Source organism: Pseudorca crassidens, chromosome 1, assembly GCF_039906515.1.
Source record: "Pseudorca crassidens isolate mPseCra1 chromosome 1, mPseCra1.hap1, whole genome shotgun sequence".
Classification (NCBI taxonomy): Eukaryota; Metazoa; Chordata; class Mammalia; order Artiodactyla; family Delphinidae; genus Pseudorca; species Pseudorca crassidens.
The window spans coordinates 116,157,199-116,183,032 of record NC_090296.1 but is presented as its reverse complement, the minus strand read 5'-3'; the positions used below and the strand labels follow the sequence as shown (position 1 = coordinate 116,183,032).

The 25,834-nt window shown below is 35.4% G+C and overlaps 1 protein-coding gene across 3 annotated transcripts in view; it reads right to left on the bottom strand.

The window, feature by feature from the left end:
• Positions 1-444: 444 nt before the first annotated feature.
• The window catches only part of PIAS1 (protein inhibitor of activated STAT 1), a 121,674-nt gene continuing 96,284 nt past the window's right edge, over positions 445-25,834 (bottom strand). For 2 of the 3 annotated variants that reach the window (XM_067751799.1, XM_067751803.1), the window contains exons 8-14: positions 25,153-25,226; positions 13,827-13,987; positions 11,953-12,083; positions 11,051-11,231; positions 7,125-7,267; positions 5,083-5,120; positions 445-4,425 (exon numbers count right to left, since the gene is read on the bottom strand). In XM_067751799.1, the coding sequence (XP_067607900.1) occupies positions 4,132-4,425; positions 5,083-5,120; positions 7,125-7,267; positions 11,051-11,231; positions 11,953-12,083; positions 13,827-13,987; positions 25,153-25,226 (1,022 nt within the window). In that variant the 3' untranslated portion in view covers positions 445-4,131. The other variant, XM_067751808.1, reaches the window with a different exon arrangement.

Genomic DNA, 25,834 nt, shown 5'->3' with positions numbered 1-25,834 from the left:
TTCCTCATTAAGGGTGTTCAGTGGGTAGGATTCCAAGATCCTGGGATGTGCTCTGATTTAAACTTCTACCCCAGGAAAGGCTCTGACACTACCCCATGCCTGGGTTTCATGCTCATTCCTGAAATTCCTGTTGGTTTACCTAGCACCAAGTATTGTTTGCAAAGAAAAGGCCATGGTGCTCTTAACAATCAAATTGCAGATTAAACAGATTTAAAACTAAATGGATGCTGTGGTTCATTACAAAGCTAGCCATATTTCAGTAAGAAAGGGGAATGATAGCTGTATATTCATTACTTACCTCAAAGCATGTTGCAAGAGAATGAGTTACTTGTCATGCTTTGAAATCTCTGGATCAGAGGGGCTCTGGAAGCACAAAGCATCGTCACTTTTTCTCATAGGGATTGTCCCCTTGTATACGCAGCAGTGTATTTTACAGAAGACAAATTAACTGAAGGCTTTTCTTTTATTACATCTAAAGAGCTCTACATAAACAGGTAACATTCAATAGGTAAACAATTTTTTTTCCAATGCATGTAATAAATATTTTCACTTGGTACTTTTATACAAACTGACATTGGTCTACTATACATTTTTAAAAGCCATTTTACTGGTTTGGCATGCGGTATGGAAATTCTAAGAGAGAAAGTTTTAAGGCAATGAATCACAGATTTAAGTTCATGGAATTTATGGTAACTTTTATATCTGTTTATATACATTTTTCCCCTTTGTTAATTAAACAATTAACAGCAGCACACTCTGGGACCACCAGCTATTCTCCCTCCCTCTTTCTGAAATCTAAGCTTTGTATTTTCTTTTAATTAAAAAACAGAATTCAACATGTATTGATAAAACAAAACTCTTACTAAAATAATTTCAAATGTGCTTTAAAGTCCTAAAGATCTTGAAGTGTTTTGTGTGTTTAAAATTGGAGCTGTTTAAAAACAATGTTTTTTCCACAATTAGTAATTTAAAATTGGGATGTATTTTCATTCAGTTTCAGACATTTGACTCAAAGGAAAATCTGCCAAGAAATCACATTTCTCAGAAGCTTAAGTGTATCTTTTCTAAGTCAGTAATAATAGAGAACTGTGATAATGTCTACATTAATAGAAGTAGAAAATTTTTAATGCTCAAAATAAATTAGTCAACCAAGCGTGGCATGGTTAAGGTCCAGATACTTTTAAAAACGTGTTCAATAATGCCCACAAAATATTTAAAAGCCACTTCAACCCTGCTAGTCAAACAGCTATTATACTAAAGATGTGTGTGTGTGCATATGCACACACACACACACCCACAGTACTATACAGACACACAAACATATGCGCACCTATTATGAGTGACCAAGGCAAGGGGATGGTGGTAACGTGACTAAAAATTCTGAGAGTCATTAGTCCACAGACAGCATGTCAATATTAGCATGGGTGGGGGAGTGACAGTGGGCTAGGGAAAAAAGAAATAACTGTGCTTTAAAAACAAACAAAAACTTAGAAGATAAAGATGCAGTGCATGACTCCACTAATAATTACTATGGACCATAAAAAGTCTGATTGACTAATAGCGGCCATGAGACCAACAGAGTAATAGTTACTACTACTGCAACATTTTAGAAAGTTAACAACTGAAGGGAACAAACTCCGTAAGAGTGGAATGAACTAAAATAAAAAGACAAACTGAATGGTTAGTTTCTCCCGCGGAGACACGACCAAAGCCACTAGACAGACATTTATTTCTCCCTGTTACCTGTTCTTCCCTTCGGTTGGTATAACGCAGGACCCTGAGAGAAAATAACCCTCTCCAAAACTGGGCTGAAGAAAGTAGAGGGACGGTTTTTCAACTGGATCATTCAAAGAGTCTGTTATTCAGCATCATACACAAAGTTATTGATCAGAATTCTGAGACCACTAACAACAACAAATAAAGAAAAACAAAACTATTCATTTTATCTTAGGTAGCTGAATTAACAGAAACGTTTCCTATTACAATATGAAAGAAGCAACTCCCTACAATTTAAGTAATTTCTATCCCAATCTGAATTTAGACACAAATTATAATACTATTAGATATTAGCCTAAGTTAACATGGCAATGAGAGTTCTAAAGTGTGTACTCACATAACACCAGATTCATTTAAAAACTTAACTATTTCCTGTTTTAACTGACAATGAATTTTTTTTATTGCAAATTGTTTAGTGACTATAACTCAGCCATGTATGTGTGGAATACACATGCGTAGGGGAAGACTATATAACTCAGTTGTCACTCACACACTTGTCTATAAATACATATATACACACACACATATACATATCAATACCAACCTGTTTTTCAAAATTCAAGTCAACAATTTGGTGGCAGAGAGATACTGTAAAAACAGGTATGTTTAGATGCCACACAGTCATGTGAACCATTAATTTCATCAGACAACTGAAGATACAGCCATCTTGAACTCTTAACTGGATTAAAGTAGGTCAATTTGTTACCACTGCAAGGTTTAAAATGACAATTTTATACACAAAGGTGGTCCTTCATCAACTCTGAGAACAACTCTGAGAACATTAACAGTTGTGATATAAAAATCCAGTCTGGAAAATTGGTAATCGTTATGCCCCTTCTTTATCTTTTCTGCTAAACCTTTCAATCAGATAAACAATATTTTCAACACCTTCAGATATTACCTGAAAAACGGACCTTCTCTGACGAGGATTTTGGAATACAAGTAGAACCACTTTTTCCTTCCCTCCAACCCTCACTCATTTCCTGAAAAACAGTTTTCAATATATTTACATTTCCATTATTAATAAGAGTAGATCAGACTGATCCATGAATTCTTAAAAAGACTTGACTTTCCTATGTCATGCTTGTCTTTAAAAGATGAAGAAAAATATAAAACAAACAAGATAACTAGGCTAAAAAAATAAGTACACTCAGAACCAGAGAGTGAAAATGACTAAGGATCAAGCCCATTTTGAATTTCAACTGTTTATCAGATGATAGATTTCTACAGACTGACATATGGTGCACTGTATTTTCCGAAGAGAATTTACTTTTAAGGATAATTGACTGTCTTTTTTGAGGTGATGTAGCCTTACCTCTGTCAGCTGCACAGGACATCCAACAGGGCTTTCTAAGCTATTTTTACTTCCTACTTTGGTATGAAGATCTCACATGAAAACTTGTTACCCTGTGGCCAAAAAAGCAGGTGTTCACAGACTTGGTTTAAATACATAATACTGGCAATCCAAATTTAAAATAAAGAACTAGACTAAAGTGTATTATTCACAGGTCGGCTAAGCCTACTCCTTACCCAGATAGCTCTACTCCAATCTCTGAAACATATTCTCAGGGGGTATCTAGCAAATAAGAGACAATATGTGATGGAGAACATGCAATTGGGACAGTTGATAAAGATGCTCATATGAGAGTTCAAGACCTTCAAAGCACTTTTAAAGAAGCAGGCAACTGATTTATCAACTGAATGCAAACTCGGGAGAAGGAACAGTAACGACACAAAAATACACACAGACACATACACACCCACAAGCTATGTCCTGAAAATACATAGGGAATGCAGAGGAACAGATGAGATTTATAACTTAAGGCTGGATAAAATATGCACACACACAAACAGAATCCAAGTCTGTCATTTTTAGAAAATGGAAATTAAAACTATCCCCCCCAGCCCCTCCCCACAACAAAGAAAAGCCCACAATTTAAAACTTCATACATGCAATTCCTTTTCTGTTATTGCAAATAAAATAATGCCATTGAAGTAAAATAAAACCAAATAGGACAAATGATGAAAAAAAAATCTTCAGAATCCAGAAAGAATGAACTGAAGGTGGTTTGTGGGTACTTGTTTTTTTTCTTTTTTTTTTCTTTTCTTTCCTTTTTTTTGTTTTTTACAAGTGTTTTTTCAGACAGGCAGTCTTAGATTTATATACAAAAGTAAAACTGAAAATATAGTTTTGTTCTCTGTACATTTCTTTTAATTTTTTCCCTAAAAAAAAGGAAAAAAACACGCTTGTGTACTTTTCTAAACAGAATAAGGTAAAACATAGCACAAAGTTCTCTTCTTTCTACCAAGTTCATTTAATCTGGGGTAGGGATGGGAGCAGCAGGGGCAAGGGAATCAGTCCAATGAAATAATGTCTGGTATGATGCCGAAGATGGATGCTGTGTCCGTGCTGCTCCTATTTGCGACAGTGTGGCTATGGCTCTCCCTTAGGCTGTTGGAGGATACGAGGCTGCTGTTACTGCCACTGCTGCTTCCATTGGTGGCTGGCAGAGAAGTACTGCCTCCTGCACTTAACTGATCAAGAAACATCTGTGAGGAGGTATATGGAAAAAACCGAGACGAGTGTAAGAGGTCTTGATCATCTGAAACCGCTGCTGCTGCAGCGGCAAGCAGGGAGGTGTTATAATGCTAGGGAGGGGAAACAAAACACAGGAAATAAAGTTAATTATACTTATAAATTAATAAACTTTCTTCTCAGCAGAACAAAGTCCTAAATTTAATATATTCTGAGTACCTGGTGTTTCTGAAATATTTAGTAAAACATTTTGCAAAATCAAATGGTCTTATGTAATGATCACATCATTGACCTTTTAATTTTTATTGGCACATCACTGATCTTAAGAGACATTTTTGTAGCTGAAACTGGGGGGGGGGTTGTGGGAGGGAATAAAAATATTATTTTTTTGCTTTAATTTGGATTGCAAGCAATTTTCATAATGCTATTTCCAAAGAGGCATATACTCAGAAGCAGCAGGAAACAGAAGAGTCCACTTTCTTTATCTTCTGGAGATATATGGCCAAGAAATTTATCAGTCAATATGACTCACTGCCCTGTTTTTTATAAAACAGTACTGGGAACCAACAAATAGACACTGTAGTTACTATATATTCAGGCACAGCTGAAACAAAGGGACTTTTATTTAAAGTTTTAAAACCTTAACAATAATGGGTATAACTACTCTGAATTTCCTAAGGAAATTTATTTTCTTTCTCTTGGCTACATATTATACTTTTAAGTATTTTAACTTAGAATTAAAATAACAGTATTTTTTTCATATAACATACCTGATTGTCTCCTGATAAGAAAGGAAAGAAATCTAATCCTGTGGGAGAAAAAATTTAGTTTAAAAAAAAGAAACAAAACAAATAAAGAAAAAGCCTTCCAAATGCCCCAATACTACAAATACAATATCTTAAAGCTAATTCTAAATTCATTTAGAATTTTATTTAAACATGAAGAGTTGAGCTGAATGTTTTACATCTCTCCCATCTCTAGATTACAAAGCCTAGAGTTCAAGCTTTAGCAATGATTTGCACTCCTGGTGACTCCATTTGTGGGACTTGGGCCAATGCTGCCCTGTTAAGTCCAACACTGATCCCTTAAATTGACAGAGCACTTTTCACTAGATGCTCTCATCGACTCCCCTAAAGTCACCTTTCAATCTACTCGAATTTACTCCTCACAAGCACCTCATGAGGTATGTAATTACTTTGGTCTCATTTTGTGGATAAGAAGATTTTTACATTAAGCAAGTTGTAAGACAGATTTTCTTTCTCAGATTCCTTCATTTCCCACTATCTGTTCCAGATTCTAACTCAGAGACTCCTGAGTGACATAAGAGGGGAAGAGATCTGAGGGGGTGTCTAACTGCTGGTGTGGAGGCTATTACAGAAGGACCAGCTCTCATCCCTGGTTGCCAGGAAGTCACTGTAAGCCGGCCCCTTCCAAGTCACATTCTTGTCCATATTGCCCAATGTGTAATGCGACGAAGAGCAAGTAAACCAACATGAATAAAATGCCTCATTATGATATCTAAACTTGGAGAAAAGTACAACAAGCAGGTATAGATAAAAATATGACAACAACATGAACACTTTGGGGATCCATCCACTGTCTACACTACAACAGATTATAACATAAGGATCCTGCAAAATGTATAGTACTGTGTTTTTAGTTTGTTTGTTTTGGCCATGCCATGGCAAGGCATGTGGGATCTTAGGTCCCCAACTGGGGATCGAACCTGCATCCCCCGCACTGGAAGCATGGAGTCTTAACCACTAGACCGCCAGGGAAGTCCCAGTACTGCGGTTCTTGATAGTGAGTTTGGCAGTGGGCTAACAGGCAGTGAGAAACGGGGCTACACTGTCTAACAGGGTAGCTGTTAACCACCTGATGTGGCTATTTAAATTTACTAAGATTAAATAAAATGAAAAATTCAGTTCTTTAGTCATACTAGCCACATTTTAAATGCTCCATAACCACATGTGGCTAGTGGCTACTGTACTGGTCAGATTACATTTCCCTAATTGCAGAAAGTTCTATTGGACAGAGCTGAAATAGGGTTTTCATAACAATCACTAAGAATCCACTCAACTATCTCAGCTCCCAAGATCCTTGCCAGTGACCCTGAATTTTACTGTAGGAAATGGGTGGAGGGCACTTTGTGCTTCTGTATTATATTTTCTACAATGAGCATATATGGCTTTTTGTAATTTAAAAAGTGTTCTCAGATAATATGGCTAATGTACAAATTATTAAATTACAAACATAATGAGAACTAGTAATTCTTTTTGATAATGTAAATGATTATTATGAACTCAAAGTACATCGTAGAAATGAGTATACTGACATTTCAAATTACTTTCAAAAAGAAGAATCAGGTTCACCGGAATAAAAATTAAAGCTTTCCAATGTTTCAATTCTGCATTATCTAAAATACAATATGACATAGCTACCCACAATGCCTGCTGCATTATAACTGGATTCACGGAACAAAAAATAATTGTCATAAATATCAAAATTTAAAGCAACATACTGGAAGTCATTAAAAAACAACCTGCAGACTACTTTGAAGCACACAAAACCTAAAGATCATTACACTGTTTTTACCACTGGTAGTAAAACACTGGTAGTAAAACACTGGCTATGAACAAGGAACTGAGTCTGTATTTATTTATGACCACAGTGTATATTTCTCCCAGTTTCCCAGATCCAACCCCTTCTTTTCCTAATCTTTCAACCTTTCTTATACTTGCCCAGAAGAAGACTATATAGATCAAAGGCATTCACAATGCTATGTGACGACACAGAAGAACCGGTGACTCACCTTGCAAGTCATAAGGCATGGGTGTCATGTGGAAAGGATGTCTGTAGTCTTGGATGAGGGATGTGTTAATATAGCTTGTGTCTACAGCAGGGAGGCTTGGGGTGCGGGACACTGGAGATGCTTGATGTGGAAGACTTAATATGCTAGAAGAAGAAAAGGTTTGTGAAATTTTCATGAGTCAGCTGAACTTTTAAAAAGGGTTGCATCTCACAATGAGTCCTAGTTTTTGTGCTGGAAATTAAAACAAAAGACAAGTAAAGCAATATATAATTTAGACTACCATAATTATTAGGAAATAATTTGTATACTTAATAGCATCTTTCAGAGGCTACAGGGAAAAAGATGGACGCAATGGTATCCAACATTCATAAATCACATGTTGTCTTTGGAACGACGTCATCTACACTTTCAGAATGCAGGGGGAAGGCATGGCTGAGCCAATTCAATGGAATATGAGTGAAAAGTATCTACAGCAGACAAAATTCTGAAACCTTTAAAAAATAAGCACTAGAGTGCTGGCTAGTAAAAAGTTTAGGTAAATCCTTGCAAAGAAAACACATATAACAAGACTAGGGGAATGCAGCAATCTGAGCAGTGAGGAGTTAACAGTGGCCCTCAGACTTGTAAGATTTATGAGAATAAAAACTAGGTACTGTTTATCTTGGTATATTCAATGCCCGGCACAGTCATTATCACGCTATTTACATAAAAGGCCTGCTGAATGAACGAAGGCAGCAAGACAAGGAGTAAAGATGCTCCATAGGGGCTTCCCTGGTGGCGCAGTGGTTGAGAGTCCGCCTGTCGATGCAGAGGACACGGGTTTGTGCCCCGGTCTGGGAGGATCCCGCATGCCACGGAGCGGCTGGGCCCGTGAGCCATGGCCGCTGAGCCTGCGCGTCCGGAGCCTGTGCTCCACAACAGGAGAGGCCACAACAGTGAGAGGCCCGCGTACCGCAAAAAAAAAAAAGATGCTCCATAATGAACAGGTGGTACAGCGTTTTTAAAGGGAGAATAGTATAAATGGAAAAAGAAAAAAAGAACAAAGAGAGGGATTCTGGAAGAACAGAGTGAAATGTTTAAGTAGCTGAGTAGTTAAATCTTTTTTTCTTTACCAAAAATCAGGGAAAAGCAAAAAGAGGGAGAAATAAAGGAAAAAAGAAAAGGAAGAATTAAAATGATTTTGAAAAAAGAATTCTAATAGTCCTGAGTGAAAACATAAGGGCCATATGCTATCCCAACCATACAAGAGGCTAATAGACATATAAGTTATAGAAAATAAAGAGAAAAGAAGGTAGAAACAGGCTGTCTTTTGCTTTTAAAACTTCATGTAAAGTCCTCAGGGTATGGAGATGCAATTTCAATGGTAAAAAATATTTCAAAAGATGCCAAGGTTGGATTTCCAGGAATAGAGTTCTAGTTATGACCTTCTACCATATTTTTATGAATGGGATATGAAGCATAAAATACATTCTCATCCACCTCATAAAAATGTTTTATCTAATGGAAACTTAACTAAACCTCTTACATCTATAGAAAGTACCATTTTCCATTAGCTATCTCCTCTGACAATACCTAAGGGATTACAAGAGAGACAAAAGGAGTTGAAATGCTAGTCTCTGAAAACATCTTGGTATACCAAACAGCAAAGGTAATTTCTGGATGAACACTCAGCAGCTGAAGACAGCAAGATGTTTTACATTTACTAATCTTTGCCTCTTTCTAATTCCTGGCTGGCTCCTTCTCTTTCAATTTTATGATAATATTCTAAAATGCATTTCCACCTTCACACTGCACAATAACAACAAATACAATATGCTGGGTATAGGTTTCTATTTATTGGCTAGTCATTACTGAAAAATGGTCACTTGTGCTGAATATGGTGCTGTTCTTCTAAAAATGTCATAAACCTTCAGGTTGCTTGTTTTTATCTGAAAATCAAGAGAGAAAGGTCTGGCGTTAGCAAATACTCTATCTGGGTTCAATTAGTCACTGGGAAGCTCAGGAAGTAGTTAATGCATCTAATGTAATTTCCCAAACATAATAAACAAACTATTTCTGGAGAAACAGCAAAGCAAATATTCAAAGAAGAAAAATTAGATTTCTAAACACTCAGAAAGTTTCCTTTAAGGAAAAGTGTTTACATATGTATGACTACTATCAATATACTAAAGAGCAGAACTAACGTATATATAATGATGCATTTAATCCATAAGTATTTATATACCCAGATTTATGAAATGTATTTTAAGGTGCTGTTTTATGGCATTTAAAGTAATAAAATGATATGTTTTGGTCATGCTATGTTAAATATACCATTTAAAAATATATATAAAACATAAAATATCTTAGAATCAAAATTCTACAGACATTTGCTCTAACTACGCCAGCTTTTGCTAATTTGACTCTTCTTCCCTCCCCGCCCCCCACCCACAACTCAGATTTAAGAAAGAAGCTGGTATAATAATACGGTCGGGCTTGTTGGATAACAGCCATCAATGTAGGCTTTCATCAGAGGTGAATGTTCATAAAGTAGGATGTAAAGCAGAATTAGTGTTTAAATATTCATTTTGTATAGAATAATGATACTGCTTTTAATGTCTTTTATTTCTGTCTCTATGATAAAGTAAGCTACTCTAGAGTGAAAATATCAACCTGCGTCATATGTCTGGTTGTACTATAAAGATTCCTGAAATAGCCAAAGTCCTCTAATGAGAGAGGCGCCACATTTATCACAATTGTGCTCTTTTACTGTTACAACTTCATCTTTCAAGTAACTACAAATATACTCAAATAGAAGATCTTTTTATCTCATCAAACAAGATCAAGCTTGAAAATAATTTGACTCCAAGCACAGAAGTGCCTGCTCTTGGTCTGGTGTTTACTTTCCCTCTTTAACCTTGAAATCTGTAACAATGCTTTCTGCAGACTTTCCCTTCCTCACTTACATTCTTCCTTCAGGCACTACAGTTTGCTGGAAGATTTTCTGAATAGCTCCTATTCTATTACATCAGGCCACATAACTCTCCTGATATATACCTAAAAGGGGTCACACATGGATTTCTAGATTTACCTTTGGTGTGCTACAACTGTGCCTTAGAAAAACATGAAGTCTTTTGCTGAGAATCCCCGAAGTGTCTCATAAGACTAACAGTCTGTTTAAGAGTACAGCTAGAGTCAGCTACTTGTTTTACCATCCTCTACAAAATGTTAACTCTTTAAGGTTGGGACTGTACTTACTTACTTTATTATCACCCACGTTTAGCACAGCGTGTTTTACGTAAAGTAGGTAACAGTGTTTCATGAAGTGACATGAAGCATAACCAAGGTACATTATTACTGATATGAGACTAATGGAAAGTATGGGAAATGAGTCTGCAAAACATAAAGCATTGTGTACTGCAACTTAAGTCCTACACTTCTTTCATTGCCAGTCTTATACATTCTGAGGCAGGTTTAAAGCATTCATCTGGACTTTCTCTGCTTTCTGCTTGAAACACTCAACTTAGGGTTAATTTTACAGCACACATTTTCCAGTTTGACTAAATATTTTAAATCCTATGACCAGCATTAGGATCACCTGGGAACTTATTAGAAATACACATTTCCTCAGTTCCTATTCCTGAATCAGACATGGGGGCTAGGGAAGCAATGTGTTTTAATAAGCCCTTCAGGTGATACTGATGTATACCCAAGTTTGAGAACCACTGTGCTAGAATCATCTTTTGGTATGATGAAGACCATATCCAAGTGACCCCTTTAATGCATTATTCCAACCCCTTAAGAAACACACCTGAGAAAAATTCCACCTATTCTGATTACTAAGTTAAGTTTTACAATCATTTTATTTAGCAGATCTTTTAATCCTATTTGCAAAATTAACTTTCACAATGAGTTGTTGTTTTTTTTTTTAAGATCTCAGCACTTACCCTTTATTACTTAGTGGTGATGTGGGAGAGAGAGAAGGGCAGGTTCTCTTGGCAGATGGCTCTTCCTCCTCTTCATCAGATGAACTGTCTATGGTTAGGTCAATCACCTCTACTTTCTTACTTTTATTTGAGGACTGGTGATGAGAAGCCACTTGGTGCTCTAATGTGGAGCTCAAGCATCCTGTGTGGGAATGATTGAAACACAAGGCAAAAAAGACCTGTAACATCTCTCCTTTTCTCAGCCTATGGATTAGATTATCAGTTGTAGCTTAGACTTTATCAGTTACAGTATATTGCTAGGGTCCAAGAATACAAAAGCAACAGTGGCTCTGTTCCCCTAAGCTTAAAACTATTATTTATTATCGGTTGTTAAAGGATTTTTTTGAAAAACAATTCTGAATTAGGGCAAACAATCAAAATATATGTCCACCTCAGAATAAAAGTAGTCTGAGGGCAAACACTATATATTACACACGTTTACCTGTACAATACCTGATATACTGAGAGACGTTACAGTAAAGTTTTTAAAAAGTCATAGTTTCCTTCCAGCAAAAACATACTAAAAAAGCCAGGAAAAAGATGTAAGTGAAAAAAGAACATTCACTAACCTGTACCAAGTCTGTAAAAAATTTAAAAGGATACCATTTCAAAAGCATGACTTTACAAATAATTTATTAGATTATGTTATTCTGAAATCTTATACCACAAAATTTTAAAAGCTGGCAGAAAGTGAATTTAGAGTTTCAATACTTCTGAACATTTAATCAATAATTTAATAAGAGTTACTGAGCTATCCATAAACTGCTGAGTATTCTTAAAAATTTTATGTGTTTTAATATTGAAAACCAAGGCTTTACAACAACAGGGAGACTGCCCCACTCTTTTAGAAAACTAACACTCACCGTCAACCCCATTGTAAGAGGCAGAAACTTCCTGTACTTCCTTTTTTGATCTCATAGGTGCCCAAGAGCCATCCTCCTTAAACTGTATTTCATCACAATCTGTACAGTACTTCAGGATTTCCATAAACAAGCTATAAAAAACAATTTGTCCTTTGAATATCACATTCTAAAGTAAGGCCAATTAGAATTATTACTATTCGAAAAACATTCAGACCTTCTATGTTTTGTACAAGTATAAATGAGAAAGAAAGTGTAACAGACAAGGTATATTTGTTCTCAAAATCTAGGGCTAAATAGGAGAATAGTTACTTAAATTATGGTACCTGTATGCAAGAAAATATTATGTAACCATGAAAAATGAGGTTTCCAAAGATATTTTTTAATAATATGGGGGGAAATATATGTTCACAGAAAGTGTGAAGAGGCCAAGAAAAGAAAACTCTATATTTTAAAAATAAAATTCTGTGTGAGTGGTATATAAATAGTGCTTATCTCTCAGTGGTGACATTGTGGATATTTATTCTTTTTCTTTATACTTTTCAACATAATCCAAATTGCCTACAATAAGCACATCTTATTTGATAACTGAAGAAATACATGCAAAAATATGTATTGAAAGTTAAAGCTTCTTGATAATTACCATGCAGATATTAAAAAATGAGATTTTCAAAAATGTGTAAAATTAATGATCAAATTCTCAGGTTGTAATGTTAAATAAAACCAAAGGATAAAAAATACTAATACTGTATAATCACAAATATGGGGAAAAAAATCAGAAAATAACATAACAGCTTTTTACTTTCGTATGTTTCCAATTTTTCTTTAGGGGTGTGTGTGTATGTGTGGCTTTTATAGTAAGAAAGAATAATCCCAATTGATGCAGGCATCTAGAGTTACATAATATACAGAGTTGGTAAAATATTACTCAATTCTGATTTATTAGTGATCACTGACATCTCTGAAAAATCAAACATAAAACATTTAAGTTACATGTTTACTTCTCCCCATATGACTGGTCTGACATCTTTCAAGCTCTGGATTACACTTCTATCGCTAAATGTATTCCATTCCTTATGTTATACCTTCAGGCTTCTATGTTTTCTCAAATATTATAGGTAAGTTGTATTAAGCATTTTTCTAAAGAGTACAGGAAATCTCAAGAAGATCCTTCTTTTCACAATTTATCTTTGTTCGGCAGCAAAACAGAAAAAAAGGAGGCTAGAGATTAGGAGAAAAGTGAAAGGGATATTCGAAGATGTTTGGAAGGACAGATAAAACATCAGAGTGTTAAAAAAATAATTGACTGTTGTGATGCTATAGGTGGAGAAGAAAGACAAAGACAAGTATTTTAGAGAAAACAAAAAAACAAAGAGAGCTGCTGTTCAGTGTGTTGATCAGTTTTAGGAGCCCGTAAGGTAGGGAGTAGGTATGCTGGCCCACAACTGAAGCACCAGGAAATCTCCAAAAACAGACCAATTTCTGGTCAATTAGGTTAACCAGAGTTTCACAATCCTTTCATTCTCTCTCCAAAATGGTCTCTCTCCAAAATGCATGTCGAGGGATAGATGGATTCATGTTAGGAAAAGGTGTAAGTACATCCTACTTAGAACCATTGGTGCTTTAAAATGGTAAATGTCAGGAGGCACTGACAGTAAGGCACACATTTTCAAAACAAGGGGACATAAAGTTAAAAAGGAAAAATGTTCACAATATTAATTACTTAGAAAACTACTGACTTTACAGTCATGAAAATCCTAAAAATATATAACTCAGGAAACACTACCTATAGAATTTTAATCCCAAACGTGCTGGATAACAAAACCAATAATAGATGGTTACCTTGAAGTACAAGGAAAAACTTTAAATTGACATACCCATCAATAATAAGGTGTTCATACGGAGCCTTCTTATCACAGACAGGGCAAACCCAAGTTGGTTTTTTCTCATTCATCTGAATATAAAGAGTTGCATCAAAACACTGCAGATGAGAACATGTAAGGGCCCGACATGGAATTGTCAACCGCATTTTACCAAGCTTTGAAAAAGGGAGACAAAAGTAAATATTAGACAACTGTTATACAAAATTTTTCCTGAAACACAAAGTGTATGTATTCCAATTTAAAGCGTATTCTGTTTACTTTTAACACATTTTCTGTGAAACATCTACCGGTTAAAAATTACAATATTTCTTTGGATATTAAAATAGAGGGACTATGGAAAGTTACAGCAGAGGTTATTTACCCTCAATCCACAGCTTACAGATCTGCGTTTAGGGGAAAGAACTATGAACCCCTTGAAATTACATGCAAAATCTTGTAAGTGTGTGCACTTTTCCGGGGAAAGTGCTTTCACCAAATTCTTAGAGTAGTCCCTAATCCAAAAAAGTTAAGAACCACTTTACTAGGTATTGGGAAAGGAAAAAGGAATGCCTTATTAAATGCTCAAGATACAGATACTCTCATTAAGATATCAGGTTGATTGTAATTCAGAGGTCAGAACAGAATAAGCATTCCCCACAATGCCTGGCATAACTGCCAAAGAGCAGCTCTGAGAAGAAACCCAGGTGTGCGCACTCTCTTCCCTCACTGGGCACCATCACAGGCAATTCAGCAAACACCTCTGGACCTCTAGCATCTCTAGCATGTTATGAGACTTGCTCTTCTTGCCCTGCAAATAGTGCTTATGCTGACATAGGTTGAGTCTGTCCTATGAACAATGAAATCTGTTTCATCTGGTCCCTGAAATGCCAGCTTTGGACCAAAGCAGAGAAGCTGTCCAAAGATCTGCCCAGGGAGCTACCATATCATGCCCTCCTTGCATGGAACACACTTCGTACAGTACAGCTGGATAACCACTGTGGGGTCCCCGTAGGTCACAATGGCCATATAGTATAGAAGTCACCTACTTTCAGTAACCACATTTTTTGCTAAATATCAGGAAAAGATCTTCCACATGTTTGTGAGCTTGAAAAACATAAGGCCTTGGAAAGGATATGAGTTAAGTGAGGAAAAAAAGAGGAAAAGATTCTTGGCTTAGGAGGACTTCACGGAAATGTGTAATTTCCTAGTCTACCAAGGAAATTAACTGTCATTTGGGGCCCTAAATTATTGTTCTCATACCAGTGATTTACTGTGCCTCTAGGAAAGGCACTTAACCTTGCTGGGCCTCTTTTTCTATCTCTGAAGTAACATGGTTTCCTTCTTACTTCAACAGGATGTAGTGATGAAGAATAAAAAAGGACCCAGAATGTGTCATCAACTTGAGGGAGTAATGCCAGTTTACAGTATCAGAAGTATGGACAGGAGGACTCCCAAACTCATTCTACAAGGCCACCATCACCCTGATACCAAAACCTGACAAGGATGTCACAAAGAAAGAAAACTACAGGCCAATATCACTGATGAACACAGATGAAAAAATCCCCAACAAAATACTAGCAAACAGAATTCGACAGCACATTAAAAGGATCATACACCATGATCAAGTGGGGTTTATTCCAGGAATGCAAGGATTCTTCAATATACGCAAATCAATCAATGTGATACACCATATTAACAAATTGAAGGAGAAAAACCATGTGATCATCTCAATAGATGCAGAGAAAGCTTTTGACAAAATTCAACACCTATTTATGATAAAAACCCTGCAGAAAGTAGGCATAGAGGAAACTTCCCTCAACATAATAAAGGCCATATATGACAAACCCACAGCCAACATCATCCTCAATGGTGAAAAACTGAAAGCATTTCCACTAAGGTCAGGAACAAGACAAGGTTGCCCACTCTCACCACTCTTATTCAACATAGTTTTGGAAGTTTCAGCCACAGCAATCAGAGAAGAAAAGGAAATAAAAGGAATCCAAATCGGAAAAGAAGAAGTAAAGCTGTCACTCTTTGCAGATGACATGATACTATACATAGAGAATCCTAAAGATGCTACCAGAAAACTACCAGAGCTAATCAATGAATTTGGTAACGTAGCAGGATACAAAATTAATGCACAGAAATCTCTAGCATTCCTATACACTAATGATGAAAAATCTGAAAATGAAATCAAGAAAACACTCTCATTTACCAATGCAACAAAAAGAATAAAATATCTAGGAATAAGGAGACAAAAGACCTGTATGCAGAAAATTATAAGACACTGATGAAAGAAATTAAAGATGATACAAATAGATGGAGAGATATACCATGTTCTTGGATTGGAAGAATCAACATTGTGAGAATGACTCTACTACCCAAAGCAATCTACCAATTCAATGCAATCCCTATCAAACTACCACTGGCATTTTTCACAGAACTACGACAAAAAATTTCACAATTTGTATGGAAACACAAAGGACCCCGAATAGCCAAAGCAATCTTGAGAACGAAAAACGGAGCTGGAGGAATCAGGCTCCCTGACTTCAGACTATACTATAAAGCTACAGTAATCAAGACACAGGGAGATCAGCTCAGTGCTTTGTGATCGCCTGGAGGGGTGGGATAGGGAGGGTGGGAGGGAGGGAGGGAGACGCAAGAGGGGAAGAGATATGGAAACATATGTATATGTATAACTGATTCACTTTGTTATAAAGCAGAAACTAACACACCATTGTAAAGCAATTATGCTCCAATTAAGATGAAAAAAAAAAAAACCACACACACACAAAAAAGACAGTATGGTACTGGCACAAAAACAGAAATACAGATCAATGGAACAGGACAGAAAGCCCAGAGATAAACCCACGCACATATGGTCACCTTATCTTTGATAAAGGAGGCAGGAATGTACAGTGGAGAAAGGACAGCCTCTTCAGTAAGTGGTGCTGGGAAAACAGGACAGCTACACGTAGAAGTATGAGATTAGATCACTCCCTAACATCATACACAAAAATAAGCTCAAAATGGATTAAAGACCTAAATGTAAGGCCAGATACTATTAAACTCTTAGAGGAAAACATAGGCAGAACACTCTATGACATAAATCACAGCAAGATCCTTTTTGACCCACCTCCTAGAGAAATGGAAATAAAAACAAAAATAAACAAATGGGACCTAATGAAACTTAAAAGCTTTTGCACAGCAAAGGAAACCATAAACAAGACCAAAAGACAACCCTCAGAGTGGGAGAAAATATTTGCAAATGAAGCAACTGACAAAGGATTAATCTCCAAAATTTACAAGCAGCTCATGCAGCTCAATAACAAAAAAACAAACAACCCAATCCAAAAATGTGCAGAAGACCTAAATAGACATTTCTCCAAAGAAGATATACAGACTGCCAACAAACACATGAAAGAATGCGCAACATCATTAATCATTAGAGAAATGCAAATCAAAACTACGATGAGATATCATCTCACACCAGTCAGAATGGCCATCATCAAAAAATCTAGAAACGATAAATGCTGGAGAGGGTGTGGAGAAAAGGGAACACTCTTGCACTGCTGGTGAGAATGTGAATTGGTTCAGCCACTGTGGAGAACAGTATGGAGGTTCCTTAAAAAACTCCAAATAGAACTACCATATGACCCAGCAATCCCACTACTGGGCATATACCCTGAGAAAACCAAAATTCAAAAAGAGTCATGTACCAAAATGTTCATTGCAGCTCTATTTACAATAGCCCGGAGATGGAAACAACCTAAGTGCCCATCATTGGATGAATGGATAAAGAAGATGTGGCACATATACACAATGGAATATTACTCAGCCATAAAAAGAAACGAAATTGAGCTATTTGTAATGAGGTGGATAGACCTAGAGTCTGTCATACAGAGTGAAGTAAGTCAGAAAGAGAAAGACAAATACCGTATGCTAACACATATATATGGAATTTAAGAAAAAAAATGTCATGAAGATCCTAGGGGTAAGACAGGAATAAAGACACAGACATACTGGAGAACGGACTTGAGGATATGGGGAGGGGGAAGGGTGAGCTGTGACAGGGCGAGAGAGAGGCATGGACATATATACACTAACAAACTTAAGGTAGATAGCTAGTGGGAAGCAGCTGCATGGCACAGGGATATTGGCTCGGTGCTTTGTGACCACCTGGAGGGGTGGGATAGGGAGGGTGGGAGGGAGGGAGATGCAAGAGGGAAGAGATATGGGAACATATGTATATGTATAACTGATTCACTTTGTTATAAAGCAGAAACTAACACACCATTGTAAAGCAATTATACCCCAATAAAGATGTTACAAAAAAAAAAGAAGAAACAAAGATTGTTTAAGAATCCAAGCCATAGGCTGTAGAACTTATACTATGAAAAGCAGTTATTCTCCAAAGACCGTCACCTCACATAACTTTAGCCCTATAATTTCCAGCTGTCAGTTCATCTTTTCGTTGGGAGAGCAACTCTCAAGCCCTTATATGATCAGCCACACTGACAAGTTTACCTACAGAATTTTTAAGGAACACTGCTACATGAATGGCACAGGAAGGACGTTTACAAATAAGTATACGAAAGCATAAGTTCAATTTCAAATGCAGTTTATTAGCCATCACACAGATGTCTTGCTTCAAAGAATTACAAAGTAATTGTTATATGACCCTCATACTCCTGATTTTTAAAAACAATCACTAAATTCTAAATACCTATTTATGAATGGACACTGAATTCTCTAACTTCAGAAAAGAAGCTGAGCTTTGAACATCTTCATCCTGTAATTACAAATCCCCCTTTTCCCTTTATAGGATGGGGTGGATATTTGCATCATTCGCAAATAAACACTTAGAAAACAACTAGCAAATACGTTTTCTAATGCCATTAACCTTACTATAACATAATAGTAACTGATGATACTTCAAGAGAAAATACCCTACTTAGATATAAGTTCAAACCAGCTTATACCAAAGGACCCCCAAAACATCAATAATATATGTACTTTTTCCTTATAAAAAGAAAGTAGTGTGATATTGAGAATTTTATAACTTTTTCATCATCATCATTATGGTAAGTATTTCATGAATAAATTTCCAAGGAGTTTATTTTTTTTTTCTATCAACTCCAAGTGATTTGCATTCGAATTTACAGGTCTAGGGAGTATCTCACAAAGCAGGTTCACAAACATTCTTCCAGCTCTATTTTTAATAAATTAGAACTGAAAAATTCCCAAAGAGCAAAAACATCTTTAATTATTTTCACTGCCTTTAGCTAAACAGCACACAAAAACCAGAAACTCATTTATTTTGAGCTGTGTATATCACAACAAGGGTAATTCAAATGCACAGTCAGACATCATATTTACATATTTCAAAGGGAACAAATCTCTTTTATTATTCTATAAATTTGATATATAGATGAGTTGCCATTACGAAGTTTTACTTTTTAGAGTAGAAACATACCTAAAATATATTGCCTTACTGTTCCAGAATTATTGTAAAGGGACTGTCCTTTTGGCCAAATAGAAATCCATAAAAGTATTATAATTATGGGTTATATATATAGTTGTTTTTCCTATAATCTGAATTTTGAAAGCATAAGTCAATTTAAAATGAACTGCTGTAACTGCTCAAATTAAAAAGGAAGGAGCAGGGGGATATAGAAAGAAGAATTTAAAGCTCACCGATTAAATTAAGAGGTGTAACAAGCAAAACATGATTAACATTTTCTAATAATATAAAGATCACCTGAACTATGAAATTCAAAACTAGTTATATAAATAAGAACATCAAGATTTATATTGTAGTCCTTATTTATATGAATAAATGCTTCATATAAATGTTAAATAATATAAACATCATATATATTAGTACAACTGTAAACACTTTTAAAATGAGACTGCAGAAAAACAAGACTCCTTCCAGTGATTTGAATGGAAAATGAAGCTTTTGCACATTCCTAAATTTCTCATGTTCTCTGAACTGGTGTTTTATAATGGAATGGGGCGGCAAGGAATCATGTCAAGGGGGAGGGTGGATAAATAGGTGTTTGGAGGAAAGAGGGTATGAGAGGTATATACCTTAAAAAAAAACTTTGTCTTCTTCCCACCCTCTACTTAGCTGGTCTGTGAACCATTTTTCTAAATGTTAAAAAATACCACATTCCTTTACACCATAGTCTGTTATAACATCTGATTACTTAAGAATCCACTCCATGTCCCCCTGGCCAATATTTTTTATTGTGGTAAAAACATTAACATTAAACCTACCACCTTAACCATCTTAAAGTGTACAATTCAGTAATGCTAAGTATATTCACACTGTTGTACAAGCGATCTCTAGAACTTTTTCATCTAGCAACACTGAAACTCTACACCAATTTGCCCTCCCCCAGCCCTTGGATCCATCTTTCTACTTTCTGCTTCCACGATTTTGACTACTTTATATACTTCATGAGTGGAATCATACGGTATTTATGCTTTTGTGACTGGCTTATTTTGCTTATTGTAATGTTCTCAAGGTTTATCCACATGGCATATGACAGGATTTCCTTCTTTTTTCATGTTCCATACATTATATTCTATTGTATGTATTTATACCGTATTTGTTCATCTCTTGATGGACATTTGGGTTGCTTCCACCCTTTGGCTATTGTGAATAATGTGATGAAAGTGGGTATGCAAATTATTTCAAGATCTTGCTTTGAATTCTTTTTTTTTTTTTTTTTTTTGCATTATGCGGGCTTCTCACTGTTGTGGTCTCTCCCGTTGCAGAGCACAGGCTCCATCTCCGGACGCGCAGGCTTAGCAGCCATGGCTCACGGGCCCAGCCGCTCCACGGCATGTGGGATCTTCCCGGACCGGGGCACGAACCCATGTCCCCTGCATCGGCAGGCGGACTCTCAACCACTGCGCCACCAGGGAAGCCCGCTTTGAATTCTTTTAGATATATACCCAGAAGAACTGACAGATCATATGTTAATTCTATTTTTAACTTTTTGAGGAACCTCCATACTGTTTTTCCATAATGGCTGCCTTTTACATTCCCACCAACAGTCTACACGGGTTCCAGTGTCTGTGGCATCCTCACTGAAACTTGTCATCTTCTGATTTTTTTGATAGGCGCCATCCTGATGGGTGTGAAGTGATATCTCATGTGATTCTGATACGCATTTCCTTAATGATTAGCGATGTTAATCTTTTCATGTGCTTGTCAGCCATCTGTATACCTTCTTTGGAGAAATGTCTATTCAAGTCCTTTGCCTATGTTTAATCAGGTTGTTTTGTTGTTGTTGTTGGGTTGCAGAAGTTCCTTATATATTCTGGATATTAACCCCTTATCAGGTATAAAATTCTCAAATTATTTTCTCCCATTCCCTAGGTTGTCTTTTCACTCTGTTAACTGTTTCCTCTGGCAAGAAAAGGTTTTAAGTTTTTAAGACCAACGGGTGTATTCCCATTGGTCTGTCTTTGCTTTTGTCGCTTGCCTCTGCTTTTGGTGTCATATCCAAGAAGTCACTGCCACATTCAACTGAAGCCCTTCCCCCATGTTTCTTCTAAGAGCGTAACAGTTTAAGGTCTTACGGTTTTGATCTTTAATCCATTTTGAGTTAATTTTTACATATGGTGTAAAGTAAGGGTCCAACTTCATTATTTTGCATGTGAATATTCAGTTTTCCCAATGCCATCTGTCTAAAGAGACCATCTTTTTCCCATTATATAGTCTTGGCACTCCTGTAGAAAGGCATTTGACCATATTGTTTCTGGGCTATTTTGTTCCATTGGTCTATATTATCTACCTTTCTGTCAGTACCACACCATCTTAATTACTACTGCTTTGTAGGATGTTTTGAAAACAGGGAGTGTGAGGGCTGGAACTTTGTTCTCATTAAGATTGTTTTGGCTACTCAAGAGTCCCTTGAGATTCCACAGAAATTTAAGGATTTTTTTTTTTGTATTTCTGCAAAAAAATGCTATTGGGATTTGATAGGAACTACACTGAATCTGCAGATCACTTTGAGTAGTATGCACATTTTAACAATATTAAGTCTTCTAATCCATAATTATGGGATATCTCTCCATTTATTTCTATCTTCTCTGAATTCTTTTTTGTTATGTTTTATAGTTTTCAATCTCCTTGGTTGAGCTTATTCCTAAATATTTTATCCTTTTTGATGCTATAGTAAATGGGACTGTTTTCATAGTTTCCTTTTCAGTTTGGTCACTGTTAGTGTATAGAAATGCAACTAATTTTTGACTGTTGATTTTGTATCCTGCAACTTTGTTGAATTCAATTCAAACAGGTTTGTTTTGGGGTTTTTTGTGGAATCTTTGGTGTTTTCTACATAAAAGATCATGTCATCTGCAAACAGAGATTATTTTACTTCTTCCTTTCCAATCTTTTTTTTCCTCCTTGTCTAATTGCTCTGGCTAGAACTTCCAGTGCTATGCTGAACAGCAGTGGTGACAGTGGGCATCCTTGCCTTGTTCTTGGCCTTAGAGGAAAAGCTTTCAAGTCTTTCCACATTGAGTATGATGTTCATTGTGGGCTTTTCATATATGGCTTTTATTATGTTGAGGAAGCTTCCTTCTATTTCTAGTTTGCTGAGTGTTTTTATCATGAAATGGTGTTGAATTTTGTCAAATGTTTTTGTCAAGTTTTTTTTCTGCATTGATTGAGATGATTATGTGGTTTTTGTCCTTCATTTTGTTAATGTGGTATATTACAATGATTTATTTTTGTATGCTGAACCAGCCTTACATTCCAGCTATGAATCCCACTTGGTCTGGTGTATGATCATTCTAACGTGCTGGTGAATTCGGTTTGCTAGTATTTTGTTTACGGTTTTTGCATCAATATTCATCAGGAATACTGGTATGTAGTTTTCTCAGGTTTTTTTGTTTCATTTTGTCTTGTCTTGTTGTGTCCTTGTGTGGTTTTGGGATCAGTAATGCTAGCCTTACAGAATGAGTTCAGGAGTATTCTTTCTTCAATTCTTTGTAAGAGTTTGAAAAGGATTGGTGTTAATTCTTCTTTAAATGTTTGGTAGCATTCTCCAATGAAGCCATAGGGTCCTAGGCTTTTCTTTGTTGGGACATTTTTCATTGCCACTTCAATCTCCTCACTAGTTATAAGTCTGTTCAGATTTCTTATTTCTCCGTGATTCAGTCTTGGTAGGTTATGTGTTTCTAAGAATTTATCCACTTCTATGTTATCCAATTTGTTGGCACAGTAGTGTCTTATAATCTTTTTAATTTCTGTGACATCAGTTATAATGCCTCCTCTTTCATTTCTAATTTTAGCTATTTGAGACTTCCCTCTTTTTTTCTTAGTCTAGCTAAGGATTTGTCAATTTTGTTGATCTTTTCAAAAACCCAACTCTTGGTCTCGTGATTTTTTTGGACTGTTTTTCTATTCTCTATTTCATTTATCTCTGCTCTAATCTCTCTATTTTCCTTCCTTCTGCTGACTTTGGGTTTAGTTTGTTTTTCTTTTTTTAGTTTCTTGAGGTATAAGATTAGGTTGTTGATCTGCGATCTTTCTTCTTTTTTAATGTAAGCATTTACTCCTATAAACTTCCCTCTTCTGCTGCATCCTGTAAGTTTTGGTATATTGTGTTTTTATTTTCATTTGTCTTCAGATATTTTCTAAATTCCCTTGTGATTTCTTCTTTGACTCACTGGTTGTTTAAGAATGTATTGTTTAATTTCCACGTTTGTGGATTTTCCTGTTTTCCTCCTGTTACTGATTTCTAGTTTCATCACACTGTGATCAGAGAAGATACTTCATAATGATTTTAATCTTAAATTTATTAAGACTTGTTTTGTAGCCTAACATGTGCTCTGTCTTGGAGAATGTTCTGTGTGTTCTGAGAAGAATGTGTATTCTGCTTTGTTGGGTGCAGTATTCTGTATATATCTGTTAGGTCCAATTGGCATACAGTGTTGTTTAAGTCCTTTGTTTCCTTATTGACCATCTGTCTGGCTGTTCTATCTATAACCAAAAGTGGGGTATGGAAGTCTACTACTATTATTATATTGCTGCCTATTTCTCCCTTTAGTTCTGTCAATGACTGCATTACATATTTGGGAAAGAATTTAACAATTTAAAGTAATAATATAAAAAGCCTGGAGTCAAAATACTTTCCCTATAAAAATGACTGGCTATACAGTAAGGAATAAAAAGATAGAAGAATATATACAAAATTATACATTTGGTGATTTTTATTAACTTCGCTGTATTTTTTTCTGTACTTCATAGACGTTTAATAGTGAACAGGAGTTCTCTTAGCAATTATAAAACAAAGAAGATTTTTTTTAAACAGCTATGCAAAGTACTCTATTATAAACTACTTCATGAGCTAATGACTTTTTCATATTGTTTGAGGTTTTATAAATTATAAAAGACTAAGATATAAGACAAATAACACTTAATTTTTGTTTAAATTTTTTGTTTAAGAATAAATAACTTCATCTCAGATTAGCAGGATTCCAATATTAAAAGCTTTCAATATCAGGCTTGCCTGAACAATCCTGGCAAATCAGGAAAGAGCTGAGTCCTCTTATTTTCCATACTTTGTCCCCAAATTTAAATATGATTAATTTGATTAATTACAGAAAAGGCAATCAAAATATCAAAGTAATTTACTCTCAGTTTTTCACATATTTTTGTATGAAAGCATCATTCAACTACCATTCCTACTGTTGGTGGACCTGACATCAAACTAGTTAAGAAATAAACCTTAACACATTTTTGGAAACTTTTCCACTACCAGTTTAATCATTCGGTATGTCTTGAGCCTTATGTTTATTTTGTAGAAATGACTGAAATTGATCTCATTTTCTGGTTTAAAAACATTTCTAGTTGATTTTTATATGCATAACCAATTCAATTATTCAGGCTAAACAGAATAGTTTTTAATTGTTGTTAATAGTCATTGTTGGCAAAATGGTTAAATTGAATGTGTGAATAATCATGGCCAGATTTTTATTCAGAAGTATACTATTTTAAAAAATGAAATTTTAATAAATATACTAAGATAATAAAATGCATTATGTGGAGATTTTACACTTAAGTCTGAGAGAAAGGCATTTAATAACCACAAGCAATATTTAAATATAACTTACTAAGAGTAGAAAATTTTTATAGACATATATTTGTTTAGATTTCAAATACTAAGACTACATGATGTCTTTTACTTTTCATAAACTCTAACAAACAAGTGGGCATGTTTCAATTTAACAGAACTTGTTAAATACTGGAAATACTTAATAACCAAAGAAAATGTATATTAAGCCTCCTGGAGAGCAAATATTAGTTAACACTTACTGGACATAGTAGAGAAACCCTCAGGCTGGTTGTAGCTATTTCACTGTCTGGATCCGCAGTCAATTTCTCTTTAACTGACATTCATCAAAGAGAAAACAAACAAACAGAAGTTTATTAAAGATACATCACCGATGCAACATAAGAAAAAGAATGAGGAACTTAAAAAAAAAGAACTCAAAAATAATCTGCTCAATTATTTTCCAATCAATTGAATGAAAAGATAAAAATTATAAGGTTCATAATCTCTACAATAAGCAAAGGAAGGAAAACAACTGTATATCTATAGACTGACTACATTTCCTGTAAGTCTCCTATTTCTCACCCACAAAACAAAAACTGCATTGCACTAACATAAAGGAAATTTATATAGCAGGTTAATATATTCAGCTGATGGCACACCATCTTCCTTTTATAACTCTAAGATACTGGATAAAGATTTTCTTTCTTTTAAACTATGACAATATTATTTTAAAAGAAACTAATAAAAAACTATAAAACTAACATGTATAAGTTTTTACAATGCTCACATAATACAAATATTTATTGTAAACACATTAACTCTAATTTCAAATTATAAAAAGAAAAAAGTTCAATTGATTTTTTTACCATATGATTATTTGAGTTTTATATTTATTTATCCATAACCTAATTAATTATGCTACCTTGGGCAAGTCAGTCCTCC